General features: G+C 55.3%; 1 protein-coding gene across 1 annotated transcript in view; it reads left to right on the forward strand.

The window, feature by feature from the left end:
* VPS13B (vacuolar protein sorting 13 homolog B) overlaps window positions 1–14,537 on the forward strand; it is a 553,219-nt gene that overhangs the window by 508,640 nt on the left and 30,042 nt on the right. The window contains exons 53-54 of the mRNA XM_054984385.1: window positions 11,491–11,618; window positions 11,912–12,111. Coding sequence (XP_054840360.1) covers window positions 11,491–11,618; window positions 11,912–12,111 — 328 coding nt within the window. The remainder of the gene's footprint in view (window positions 1–11,490; window positions 11,619–11,911; window positions 12,112–14,537) is intronic.

Below are 14,537 nucleotides of genomic sequence, written 5' to 3' on the forward strand. Positions count from 1 at the left end.
GCGCTGGGAGCGCGCACGTGCTGTGCATGCGTGCAAGGGGTCAGACTCGGTTTGCCCTGGGCGCCGGCAACCCTAGATCTGGCCCTGCCTTCCCCTCCAGTGCAGACCCATAGCAGCAAACAGCATTCTCCTCTTCTCCATTTTATCCTTACAAGAATCCTGTGAGGTCAGTTAGGCTGAGAATTTGTAAATGACTCAAGGTCCCCAGTGAGCTACCATTGCAGAATGGGGATTCGAACCTAGGTCTCCTGGATCCTAGTCTGAAACTCTGGCCACTGCAACACACTGATGTTGGTGAGATGACTGCTGTTAAACAATAACAAACACTTGGTCTGGATGAGCCACGCAAGTAAGATGGCAGTGAGCTCCTCTGTGGTTCCTGCTGGGCCTGGCCCCCATGAGTCTTCCTTCAAAGGTCAAATCAGCCCTGAAAAGAGCCCTGCTCCTTCCCCTTGCTTTTTACTGAGGAAACCATGCCTGGAAAGCTGGGCAATACTGTTGTGCTTACCTAGCAACAGCCACTCTAGGCATTTGTTTCTTAAAGCTACAGGTGACACTTCTGTTTGGGGTGTGTGTGTTAACCTCCCAACGTATTTCTTTTTAGATTTTTGGGACTCTTCTCGGGATCCTTGTGGAAGGATCTGTCTCATTTGTCCCTGACTCCAGTATCCAGATTACACATGGAGCCATGTTTAGAATTAGATATATTCATTAGTTTGCAAGGGGATTAGCTGTACAGGTTTGGTTCGTGCTTTTTACTTCAGGTAGCCATGGCATTCATAAATCCACATTCCACACCACATACAAAATTGTCTATGGGAGAGAGTAATTGCGCAATCCTATGGCCGGCCCCAACGCCAACGCGGCTGCACTGGTGGTGTGGCGGCGCCGCTGGGCCGGATCCTGTGCCAGCAAAGTGTGGCCGCAGCGGCGCCCGCAGCGGCGCAGAGATGCAATTTTGGAGAACCAGAAAGTGTTGTGGGCGGGTCTGATCCACGGCCGCCGCCAGGCGCAGCCAAAGGGCGCTGTTCCTGACAAGCGTCAGGGGGAGGGGCCAGGAAAGGCGCAGCCTATGGGCAGCACGCGATCCCGGCCAGGCCCCAGAGCAGCAGGCAAACCGCGCCCATGCTGGCAGACTGCCTCGGCTCGTGTGTCGGGCGGGGCTCGCAGTCGGGAAGGAGAGGGGTGGGCGTAGTCTGAGAAGCCTTTCCCCCGTTTGCCCAATGTAGCACCAAGTCCCTGGCGGCCGCGTCCAGAGAGGTTGGCATGGGACTGGCAGGCGCCCTGCCATGAGGAATCCAGGGCAGCAGCCAGTCTCTGGCAGCAGGGGACAGCCCCCAAGTGGCGCCGAAGGGGAGGGCTGGCCTGAGGCCGCCACCAAGAGGCAGACACAGCGGGCCTGCCCCCTCGTCCCCATCCCAAGGCAAAGAACACAGACACCCATTGCACAGAAATCAGCCTTTATTATTATATCATCCCACCTCCCCCAGCAGACGTGAGGAAGGGGAGGCGTGTAGGAGAGCCGTCTGTGCAGCAAAACACCCCACCCCACCCCCAAGGCGGCAGCGGCGGTCACCGGCGAGGCCGGCGGCCGGACCCCCTTGGCCGTCCACGGGCCCGGCCTCTCGCACGCAACTGGGCCCGAGGGAGGGGTGCCTCTGGGGCGGGTGGAGCTGCTGCAGCGGGTGGGGCCGGAGGGTCGAGGATGGCGACGAGCCGCCCGAGCAGGGCTTCGGCATGGACTTGAGAGGCACGGACCCCTTCCCCCACTTCCAGTACCGCAGCCATGAACTCCCGGCCGCGGTTGTTCGCCTCCTCCCATGCAGCGTGCACCTCTAGCCGCTCCCTCTCGATCGCCGCCCACATTGCGGCTAGTGTCGGGGGAAGCCGCTGGGCAGGGCGGGGGCCGCGAGCCCGTGCGCCTGGAAGGATCCCCTCCATGGGCCCCTCCCCCTCAGAGGCGGAGCCAGGTCCTTCCCGCACACGGCCCATGGCACCCGGGGGCGGGGGGGCTGGAGGGGATGGTGCTGCAGGCTGGGACAGCTCCTCGAGCGGCTCTGTCGATGAGGTGTCCTGAACCGGCGGAGTCCCAGGGCCACCTTCACCCTCCACCGACACAGGGAAGCCGAGCGACTGCAGGAGAGCCGCTCCGGCAGCAGAGGTCCTCCGGGAGGGTGGCAGCTCGCGCAGCTGGGCAATCACCTCCCCGCCTATCTCCAGGCGCATGGTGCCTGCTGGAGCGAGACATGGGTGGGAAGAGGCCCCAGGGAGGGAAGAGCAGCGGCCCAACATGGGCTGCCACAGGCCACCGAGCCGGGCCAAGCACACCCATTCCAACTGCGGCCGCAGCCCCTCGTCTTGAGACCGGTCGGCGCCATGAGTGGCCTTGGATGTGTGGCCGAGGCCGGTGGCCGAGCCGGTCCCTGGCCCCACCAGCAGCAGGGCCACAGATACATACCGTGCTCCGGATCCATGCCCCCCGACGGGCCCGGTTGAGGCTCCTCGTCGCTGGCAGCAGGGGCTTGCTGTGGCGGTGGAAGGGCTGCCTGTTCCTGGGCCCCGCTCTCTGCCAGGGGGGGCACAGACTCCGCTGCCTCTGCCTCCGCCTGGCTTGGGTCTGGACCCTCAGGGGCCGTGCCTACTCACGGGAGAGGCCCTGTCACACATGTGCCACGATCCATACGTCCCCCCCTCGCCTCCCTGAATCCACAAATACTAACCGGGCAGGACCTCAACGCCCAGGCCGCCCACCACCGCCTCCGGGATGACCGCTCGCATGACCGCCTCTGGGCCTGGGAGCCCCTCGTCAAGGGCCCGCTCATAAGGAACCCCCTGAGACATGAGGAGGCGCACTCGTTTGCGCGCGGGCCCGAAAGAATCATTCCAGCGCTTCATTGCCGAGTGAGCAGTGCGGGGCGCGTTGCCCACAGCCGAGACCCTGTCAGCTGCCATCTGCCAGAATGCCCGTCGTCGAGACCGGGACGAGGCGCCCCTGTGCGTGCTCAGGGCGACCTCCGCATTCTCCACCACGAGCCCAAAAAGCAGCACTCTCTCGGCCTCTGTCCAGTTTGCCTGGCGCTGGCTTCCGCCGCCACTAGTGCTCTCAGCAGACATGGGGGTAGTGCCCGCTGGAATGTCCGGTCCCCGAGATAAGTGGTGGGAACCAGCCACCTAGTCATGTGCTCACCCATCCCCTCGGCAAGATGGAGGAGGGCACAGGGGGTGCAGGACCGGGAAGGGTGGCTGGGACGGCCCATGCAGCGGACAGAGGACCTGCTCCTGAGCACCACTTGCAACGGGCCGCTGAGACCGGTAGGCCTGCTGCTGTGCGTGGGGGGGGGTTCAGGGTGCTGAAACTCAACCTGCGTTCCTTCCAGGCAGGACCTTGATCATCCCCGCCTGGTGCCCGCCACTGCCGCCGCGGCTCCCAGCCATCCGGACCAGCCACCTCCTGCCAGCCGTGTTTGTCCGAGCGGCCCTCAGGCGGCGCCTTCTCAGACGCCGCCGCCGGTTCCAGGCCAGGGTGCCATCCCTGCTCCTGGGCGACATGACTTGCCTGGACCGCTTCCGCCTGGACAGGGCAGCCATACAGGCTCTGTGCGAGGAGCTCGCGCCCGCCCTTCAGGGGCAAGCTGCGGCTCCCCGGGGCATCCCCGTCCTCCAGAGGGTCCTGCTGTCCCTCCGCTACCTTGCGACCGGCTCCTTCCAGGGAGTCATGGCTGAGGCCTTGGAGGTCTCCCAGTCATCCGCCAGCCGCTGCCTGCATGCCTTCCTGGACGCCCTAGTTGGTCGGATCCGCGAGCACATCCACTTTCCCACCTCGGAGGCAGAGTTGGCACCCATCCGGGCTGGCTTCTCCTCCTTTGCAGGCTTCCCCAATGTGATTGGAGCAGTCGACTGCACGCATGTGGCCATATGCGCTCCCAGAGAGGAGCCGCAGGTCTACAGGAATCGGCACCGGTTCTACAGTATCAACGTCCAGGCAGCCTGTGACCACCAGGGGATCTTCACGGACCTCGTTGCCAAGTTCCCGGGAAGCGTCCACGACGCACAGATCTTCACCACCTCCGGCCTGAACAGGCTCCTGTCATCATGGCCTGAGGGGAGAGGCTGGCTCCTAGGTCAGGAGTTGGTGGGGGAGCTGTGAGGGGACGGGGATGGGAAGGGAGATCCTAACTCCGCCTCCCCTTGCAGGTGACCGTGGCTATCCATTGCTGCCTTACCTCCTGACGCCATACCCTGCGGATGAGCCCGCCGACAGAGCCAACTACAACCAGGCCCACCGGCGCACGAGGATGGTGATCGAACGTGCTTTCGGTCAGCTGAAAATGCGCTTCAGATGCCTCCATCACACGGGCGGCCGCCTGGCCATGCAGCCGTTCACCGTCGCCAAGCTCGTGGCTGCCTGTGTCATGCTGCACAATATTGCCGTGCGCCAGCAGCTCCCCTTGCCAGCCACAGAGGGCCCAGGCGAGGACCCCTGGCTGCCGCCCGCCGGTCGCCTTTCTCCTGACGCCCCTGCAGAGCCCCAGGAGCATGACCGAGCTGTGCGAGACAGGGTCGCGGAGCACCTGTGGCATGCTGCGCGCTGAGGGCCATGCCTGGCCATGGGGGGCTCGGCCGGCCAAACACTCGCCCTTTACGCCCCTATGGTGTCCCAGGCGGCCCCTCCGAGTCCCCGCTCCCTCAACCCCTGCATGTAGAGAGCATGGGAAAGCCGCCCCGGCCAGCAGCCACCGCCCCCCATGGACGGGCTGCACGGGAAAAGCGGTTAACGAACTTGGCTTTATTCCCAATCGATTCCAGGGCCGCATCAGGCGCCCAGAGAGCAGCTTGCCAACCCAGAACCCCGGCCTCAGCAGCCAGGAGGGTGAGGGCTAGGTAGCGCGTCGGAGCAGGGGGAGGCCAGCGGCCCCGCCACGGCATCCCCATTACAGAGCAGGGGCCCGGCTGGGGTCCAAGATGCCTGTGCCTGGGATGGCATATCGGCAGCTGCCCGGCCGTCTGCGGGGACGGGCTCCAGCTTCGGCCGCTTCCTGCCAGGCCCCTCCACTGGGTCACCCTCTGGGTCTTCAGCGGGTGGCGGGTAGCGGGGTGGAGACCAGGCGGTGAAGCCCCTCCCAAGTTCCTCCTCATCTGGCGAGGGGCTCCGGGAGGGCGCCGCTGTGGGGGCAAGAGGTGGGGGATGGGAGCGTCAGGGCCCCTGTGGGCTCTGGGGTTGTTGTCGCGGCCGCAGGCCGCCCCACCCCACATGCCCGTGCCCCTCCTGTTGGCGAGACTCACATGGTGCCGCTGCCCGCGCCTGCTGGAATGCCCCGTGAACCCGGTCCATGGCAGCCATCCACCTGTCATTGATGGTCCCTGCAGAGGGGGGAGAGAGGGAGGGGGGGCACCCGTTGGTGGCAGCCCGGCATCTGCTGCAAGCACCTGCAACCTGCGCCTCGACGGAAGTGGCTGGGACGCCTCCGTGCCCTTATGGCCTGCCCTCTGTGGCAGCGGAGGAGGCTCCCTGGATGGCGCCGAGGACCCTGACTTACTGCGCGCAGGGCCCGCAGCCACCTCCTCTTCCAGGAGGTCATGCTCCACCTCGCACAGCGCCGTGTCTAGCCACGCTCGTATGAGGTGGGCCTCCTCCGCACGGCCAGGGAAGAGCTCCTCCAGGTAAACTGGCCGCGCAGTCATCGCACCCTCATCTGCCAGGAGGTCATTCCCGGCAGCCTTGGCAATGAGCTGGGCCCCGAGCCTGGCCGCCCACTGCTCCCGCCACCCGTCGCCCTCCATGCAGCCGGGACCGCTGTGGGTATAGTGTTTCTGTGCTGCCCACCGAACTACACCGCCCGCCGGCATGACCTTGGAGGGTCTGAGATGTAACAATTCCCTATCTTCTGTCTGGCAGCTGCATAGTTCATGGATAGGTTCAGCACAGGCCCCCCCCCGTCTCAGACCTGTGGGTTGGAGGGGAGGGGGCCGTGGTGGTTGGCTTCCTATGGCCCCAGGGCCCTCTTCCCTTGCGGGGATGCTGTGCTGCTCAAGTGCATCCTTGCGGGACGTGAACCCTTGGGCCTGGCTGTACGTTGCGCCGTGGGACTGGGAATAAAGCTCATCTACACATGGACCCGTGTCTGCCTGCGATACTTTGGTGAACTGCCAGCCATATCCTGCCCTGGCACCATGAGCGCATGACCAGGCCCGCGGTGACAGCGCATCCCTTCCAAGGGGGGGGGGCTTAGGATGCACAAGGACTGGCCAGGGGCCGCTCTGGCATGTCTTCCATATTGCCCTAACGCACCTGCCCTGCCTGGCATGCCGCCCTGAGCTGGGGCAGTCACGCAACCTGCCATCGGGGGGCCCTCCCGGGCCTGGGGTGGCCACCCAGCCTGCATGGCCCGGCCGGGGAAGGGGCACGCTGTGGCAGCCAGCCGGGAGGCCTCGGGATCCCGCATTTTAGCCACTTTGCGCAGCTGATGCGCTCTTCCACTGCCCCTGTGGGCGGGGCCAGCGGCCTTCCCTGCAGGATTGGCGGGGCTGGCAGCCTCGGAGTGGTTCCCCCCCCCCGGCAGGGCAACGCGAGTGGCCACAATTGCTGAACGCAGGAGACGGCGCCGAGCCAGGGCGGAGCCACGCGCAGCCTCGGACACACCCCACCCCTCCCAACAACCATGGCCTGTTGGCGTGGGAGGCTGGCAACTGCTCCACGGGATTGGATGCGAGGCAGGACGCCCTGGGGTGGAAGGTGTTGGAATGACCAATGGGGCTGCTGCAGACGCCCGAGGGGCTGGACCCACTCTGGGAGGCGGCCGCTCATGGGACTGTGTTGCTGGGGCTGCAGCTGCGATGGGGGCGACCCTCCCCAGGCGCGCGAGACCTTCTGCCCGGGATATGGCATCCGCCTGCCACCACCCTGGATTCTCCATTGGTGGGGGCTAGGGTTCCCGCGAGTGGACCGTTTCCCCTGCCATCTCCCGCTCCCTTGCAGCGGCAGCTCGCACCACCCTCTCCCTTGCTTATCGGGTGCCAGCTATTCTCCCCACCGGGGATTGATCCCCCTCCCCGCTCACATGCCCCGCCCCAACCCTCTACCTGGCCATAGATGCAGGGGGGTTAGCCGTGTTAGCCTGTGGTAGCGAATTCAAAAAGGGTCCCATAGCACCTTTAAAACTATCCAATTTTATTGTGGCATAGGCTTCTGAGAATCAAGTTCTCTTCGGCAGATGGGTGGTACAGACACTGGTCAAATACAGAGGAGGAGGGGGGGGAGGAGGAGGGGGGGAGGGGCGGGGAGGCAAGACGGGGTGTGTCGGATACATTTGTGGCAATGTGCAGGTGGGGAGATGTGACGGGAGTGTTGGGGGAGGGGCGGAGGACGAAGTCAGACTTGCAGACACAGAAAACAGTTGTTGTACATCTCGTTTTATTGCACTGGAAAGAGCGGGCTTGCGTTTAGGCTGGCGAGGGAGCCGGAGCATTCCACACAGCCCTCCTTCCCGCTCGGAGGGGCGGGGCTGGGATGCAGGCCGCGGCGCGACGGTGCTTCCTGGGCTGCAGCCAACCGTCCGTCAGAGATGTTTGGGGAGGGCGGGGCGTGGGGGAGCAGCCATGCCCTGGACGTGCCTGTGGGGGAAAAAGACACGTGTGGGCTTTGCCTCGTTCCACTGGCAAGGCAAGCCCCACACTCCGCCATCCGGGGGGGGGGTTGCACATGGTCGAGGGCAGCAGCTGATGCATGACGGTCTGGTGAGGATGCACTCGGCCTTGGCAAGCCTTTACCTTTAAGGGAGAGAATGAGCTGGTCACAACAAACACCTGGCCACATGTGGTTTTCGAGGCGCCTGCCTCTGAGGCAGCCAGGGGCGGCCATGGTTGCCCCCCACCCCTGCTGGGCCTCACCCAAAGCGGCAAGTGAGCGGGTGGGTTCAGGTGAATGGGCGGTTTGCACTAATCTGCGGAATGCCCCCCCACCTCCTCCTTACCTGTCAGCGCTCCGTCGGTCATCACCAGGTGGGAGCGCAAGAGTCAGGGCACCTGCAAGGAAACGGGAGAGCATGCGGTTAATTTGCAAAGTGTCATTCCCTTCTGCCACGGAAGGGTTAGTTTGTTTGTGCTTAGTTAGAAGCAACTAGCATGCATCAGTTAGCTGTGGAGTCATTCTTTCTATCACGGTAGAAAGAGAGTTAGGCAGTTAGGCACCTCTTCCCCTTTATGCGAAGTTCCCCCAGTTTTTCGCAAAGTCCCCCGAGTGCATTCTGCGCCTGCCAATGTGAATGCCCTCAGCCCGTTTCGGTTTTCAAAGGGGCAATGCCACTCAGCAGACGGGCAGAGCCTCCGGCCGAGTGCTCACTTACCTGGGGGTTTGGGCGGCGCTGGCCGGATGTTTTGTAGGGCGCGGTCGCAGGTGATTGGGTGCAGAGAGGGGGGCTCGTCCATGCCGGGCGCGCACGCTGATTGGTCCCCGGGATAGTTCTCATCCTATGCTCCTTCGGGCCATAGGGGCGGGGCGAGGCGCTCAGAGAGGGGGCTGATTTTTCGCCGTTCCATGGACGCCTATGGGCTACGCCTTCTTTTTCCGTGGCGTAGCTTTTTTGCGCCGCTGTGGGCGTTCCCGCTTCTGGAGGAGCTTAGGGAGCGGACTAACTCCGACCCCGCCTTGCTCCCCGCCCCCCCTGCGTCGGCGTAGGGCTCTACGCCACTTCTGCGCCGCCGCCCGGGCGCCTGTGGCTTGCACCGGTGCTGGCCCGCCGGCGGGCCAGCGCCGCGTCCCAGCGCGGGCGGAAGGCCACTTACGCGGGCGTACGGGCTAGATGCGCCCTCGCAAGCCTTAGTTCGGTTCCTGTTCACTTTCCGTGCCCTTCTTAGGATTGGGCTGCCAGTGTCTGATTTTCTCAGAGAGAAAATATTGCTGTTGGAATGCAGGAAAATATAAGTAACTACTATGCATTTGTGTTTGAAAAAACACTGGGTTTTTGTCAGTTGTGCTTTTCATTCTTTATGCTTGGTAAATGTTTTTATTCTTTGTCCAGATGTTTTAGTAATAACTTGAGACACCTGTTTGCACAGAGATTTTGTGAACAATTTCATTTTAATAATTAGGTTTGGTGACTCTTTGCCCAATATAGCATTTTAGGAAGACTATGAGCTATTCAGATTTACACAGTGTGATTGAAAAGAAGATCAAATGCGCGCGCGTGCGCACGCACACACACACACACACACACAACCTTTATTGGCATGTCAAACACAAAAGGAGATACATTAAAATTGGAGGGAAAAGGCATTAAACAAAAAAAGAGAGAAAAATGAAACAGAAATGAAAAGAAGATCACATGAAAAGATAGGGGAAAACAGAGTCCAGGAAGCAATGATCTTGAGAATGTAAAAGGAACAAATTTTCCAAATCTTATAAGATTGGCTGTATCCAGAAGAGTATTCCCCTTTGAAAACATGTAATCCTGTGAAGTGAAACACCTGTTGTCTCATAACAGGTTTGATTTCCATTTCCTGGCCCCAAACAGATTTTGGTCTTACTCTTATATCAGAGATATAAATAAGGCACTATCAAGCTAAGCTGAGCTCAGAATCCACCATGTGGTGTTGCCCTTGTTGCGAGCCTGTGGCAGAAGCTTTGAGAAGTGTTCCAGTCCTTGAGCACTAGGAGGGAATCCTCTATATCATTTCAGTCACTTAGCGATGACGCCTCTTGATGATTTATGAATGGTGTGTTTGGGCTCAAAGAGATTCCAGTATAGGCCTTAGAAGACAGGATGCTGACAAAATACAGGGATCCTAACAGCTAGGAGAGAACAGGAGACAAGGTAGATTATTCTCAAGCATTTTGAGAAAAAGAGCTAAAGGTTCCCTGTTCCCAACTGACATGATTTTAAATCCATGCAAGAAACTGCTTGAATGGAATAAATGTGAAAAGACAACTTTACAAATCTTCAAATCAGGATAGATTCTCAGGAATTCGTGTGAGAAACGAAGGAAAGCATATGCTTATAAAAAAAGGGTATTTTTTTCTTTTTAATAATTCAGATGTTGCCCTAAATGATCAAGCCCAGTTTCGCTGGTGCTCACCATCAGTAAGTGTGCTTCATGAAAGGCCAGTTCTGTGGGCTGGATTCTGTGCAGTGCCCACAGGAGAGAGTGTCGGGGGTAGATTTTCCCTTCCTCCCCATTTGCTCAGCAGATGCCCATGAGCCTCAGGAAGACAACACTGAGGTTTGTGGCAGGGGCGTCTCTGGCTTTCCAGATCTGGCTATAGAGCTAGATTTATGCCCACTTGACAGCATCTAGATATCCTAGATCACATCAGAGAGTCTCGGATCAGATCTGGGAAGCTGGATCCTAGACTAAACTGGGCTGCAGGCTGTCTTTTTCTTCTTCTTCCCAGACATGGAGGGGTCAAGACCATCTTCCTCAGCTCATGCCCTCACAGCTCCCCATGCTCCCAGCTTGCTCCTCTCCCAGCCTCTCTGCCTGCTGCCCCCTGTCCCCCCCTGGCCTCATGCCACTCTGCTGCCATGAAGCTTGCCGTGGCAGCACTTTGAGCCACTTGGCAATGCTGCCCTCTCACTCGCTGTTGCTCTGCCTCTGCTGCCTGTGCCTGCTTTTCACCCCAAGGCCAGGGCCATGGAGTCCCTCCCATCCTGCCTCCACCCCCTCCCAAACGCCAAAAGAGCTCTTCAAGCCTCCACTCTGCAACTAGTCCGACAAGACTCCCCTCCCCCTTGTTTCAGTATGGGATTCTCTGGTTTGACATGGTGACAACATTTTTTAGGTGCAAATCGCAGTTTGGGGAGACCACATGGATAAAAATCCACACAACGTTCTCAAGGAAAGAAAGGCTCGTGAAATGGCTTTTCTCTCTCTGCCTCGGAAGTGCAGCTGGCAGGCCAGGCAGGAGGGCCGTTTCTTAGCGTGGATGCCTGCGTTGTGTGGCTTTTCATCTAGGTTGGCCCCCAGTCCTCAGCACTGCCTTTTGAAGGCACACAGTCGACTGCTGGAGGAAAGAAGTGGGGAAATCTGTTTCTGCCAATATTTTCTACTTGCGCTGCATAGAATCCAGCCCTTGTGCTGACTTTCTAGTTGGTTCGATTGCCACTATTTCCCAATATTTCTTTTGTGCCAACTGTATGTTAGGAGCTGTATACTTTTAAAAGCATGTACAGTAATACTTACACATGCTTCAGTGTCCTCAAAATTTTTTTGGAAAACAATGTCTGTTTTAAAATCTGTGAAAACTGAGACCTCCACTGTGCAAACTCTTTTGTGTGTGTTCATATGAAGTCTGACCATATTTGATTATAGCTTCCTTCTCTAGCTTTCTTCCCCCCCCAGGTTTTAAGCTTTCCATTAGTGACCAAAGCTGCATTCTTTTTTCAAAAGCATTGGGCAGGTATTCATAAGGTCTTGGTTTAAGAGTAGCGCGATGCTTGTTACAGTAAATGAAGTTTACTTAAGTTGTGTCTAATGTTACCATGTTGTTCACTTTAGAGCTATAGCATTAACTTATCAGGAGCATCTTGGGGTGACATATTTAACTTTATCAGAAGATCCGAGTCCTCGCATAATTATCCACAACAGGTGTGCTGCCTCATTGCTTTTAAAGGAGAACATCAAAGGTATACCTCTTATGCCATAACTTTTAATCTTGTATATAAAGTGGGGCATCTAAAATGCTAATTTAAGTAAATTCATTTGAAAATAAAATATAGTAAGCCAAGGAGCCGTTTGTTGCATGGGGAAATGAAAGGAAGTCTATGAAATAAACAGCAGCAATTGTATGCACTGATAATATATTGGACAGAGTTCATGAGAAGCTGGCTCATGTCTTCTTCGTGATATAACATGGAATTGTGCTGGAAGTTCAAACGTTTTTCTTTAAAGAGGCTGCTGGACCTTTTCTTAATTCCAGACACACCAAGGTTTGATGTTTACTGCAAACATGTCCCAGCAGAAAGTTCAGTGCACCATGAACTTTATCATCAAGTTTCCAGCTATCCAGATTGCAAAACCAAAGACTTGCTACCCAGCATCCTTTTGAAAGTGATACCAATCGAGGAATTAACCAATGAGTGGAGTGATTTTGTGGACATTAATAACCAAGGCACACAGGTTAGTGTTTTATTTATTTACATTACAGGGTAAAACTTTTTGAACCAGCGTTATAAAAAAATAACATGAACACAGAGGCAAGTATTATTTAAAAGCCACATATAAACTGTTAGCATTAAGTCCAAATCCATTGTTAAAACCTACTGGGAAGTTCTCTGGTATAGCCTCATTAAAATGAAAAAGAACTTAACAAAGTGGATAGGATCCAAGCTCCTGCAAACAGAGTGAGTTCGCCAAAGTGTATGTTTCCCACCTTCCACATACCCCAGCCCTCTAAAAAGTTTGAACTTGTGAAGTTTGCTGCTCTCACAGGAGTGTGTGAATTTGATTTCAGCCAATTTTCATCTTCTTGTTACCCACGCGCACAATACCAGATGGCACAGTGATGACACAGGGAGTTGTTAGGGGAAGGCATAAAAGATCCACTTTCATAACTGTCACTCTGCTTGCAGGAAGTTTGATCCAAACTAGAGAAGAGGGACTTGGAATTCCTGTTTGTCAGCATTGCTTGGTACAGGAAAGCAAACTCTTAGAGGCAATTCAAGCAGCGCTTAGTGGAATTAATTATTCCACTATATGGCAGAGTCATCATTTTTTTACTTTTCCCTCTTTTTCCTTTTAAAGCAAGTTATTCTTGTTTTTCAGTATTTACTCAAATGCAAGACTAGTCCCCCCCCCCCAGGAATGCCATCAAAGAAAGAAATGTAGTGGTTAAGAGTGACGGGACTCTAATCTGGAGGACTGGGTTTGATTCCCCACTCCTCCCCAGGGAGCTTCCAGTTTAAATTTAACAGTGGGGAAATGGAAGATGGGGAAGGAACACCAAGGAATGAAAAACAGGGAGGCAAGACACATGAGCAATAATAGGGTAATGAGGGATGGACGTGCTGAGCAAATACGGCCTTCAAGTCTGAGGAGAACAATAAAATAAACAGGTATCTTTTTCCTATCGTTGGAATGAGACATGATGGTAGTAGAGTGATTGTTGCCCAAAAAGCAGTTCTCCGTCAATTTTCCCTTCCGTCCCTCTAGTGTTTACCTGTGTCATGGCACCATCGCACATGATTTTCTTCCCCCTCCCCCACCATCAGTGGGAGGACAATAAAAGATGTTGTGATGTCACTTCATGTGTTTTCTTTACTGAACACAAAACAGTCTGCAAGCTTTCGAATTCTCCCCAACTGTCCATTGGGCTGAATGTTAAGGGGGTGGGGTAGAATGGATCTGCCATGATCTCAAGTCTTCTTGTAAACATTCTGTGTTGAATGCTGAGTAGATAAAATGATGCTGTACAGAGCTGATGTCAGGTTGCCTCTTTAGTCTTTTGGAGGAGGGGGAAGAAGAAGAAATGGAAGCATCCAACTGAAATATAAAAACAAGTTATTCATTAAAAGAGAACATACAGCTCCCAGGCTTTAAAAGGATCTGTATATTCTCTTTGGTGTTAGAGAGACATTTACCTCTTTGAGCACAAATGTTAGTTGTTGGTTTGGCACTGAATAAAAGATCATGGGTCATTTGCCTTTTCAGTCCAACTATTAAAGTAATGTTCTTGTACTTCCACTCACAAGAAAGTTCTGTATGTGTTTACTGAAATCCTCATCTGCCATCCACTATCAGACCTACTCTTGGCTAAGATTCCAAAGTTATTTGATTGGAGTGTTTAGAAAGAAGCAGGAGTTGAAGGGAGGGGGCATTTTAATTCATTTTCTGTTTTGACAGTGCTAGATTAATAGAATCATTGGTAAAAGTAAATGTAAAACAAATCAGGAAATCTTCAAAGAAATAATTTAACAAGATGCTATTTAATGTATCAGACACATTCTATGACCACTGATAACATTTGTGAGCTAAGATAAGGATAGTCTGGAAACTAAAACTAATTCATCCAGCTCTTAATAACATGGTTACCTTTGGAGCCTTTCTCCTCTTTGTGAAGTTAGTTCATTGCAGGTTTATTCACCTGATTCCAAAAGTAAATGATCAGTGGACACTGGAAGGAGCAGACCGGAGATGAGCTAGGCCAGCCAGTGGTATGATTAGGAAGTTAAAGTGGGTCAGTTTATTAGTAAATTACTATATTAGCAATTTTGTATTTAAATATAGCAACAATTAGTTACAGCAACGATTAATTTTATAAACTAGAATGTGAACATGAGCCATGGTAGTTTAAGGACAAATGAGAGTTCTTTAGCAGCATAATCAAGTTCTTTTGTATCAGAGGAAATATCAAAAAGAGAATGAGTGCAGCTAATTTTTGGCTTTTATTTAGATGCCAACTGCACTGGCCACAATCCAGTAGCCTGTGTTCCTAGTATTCATGGACAGCTACATTTTTTGAAAGTTTTCCATGCAGAAGCTCCCACCCACATTAACCCACAATCTGCCTTTCAAATCTTCCAAGAGACCCCGAGTTGTTTCCCGTC

Source organism: Eublepharis macularius, chromosome 7 (genome assembly GCF_028583425.1).
Source record: "Eublepharis macularius isolate TG4126 chromosome 7, MPM_Emac_v1.0, whole genome shotgun sequence".
NCBI lineage: Eukaryota > Metazoa > Chordata > Lepidosauria > Squamata > Eublepharidae > Eublepharis > Eublepharis macularius.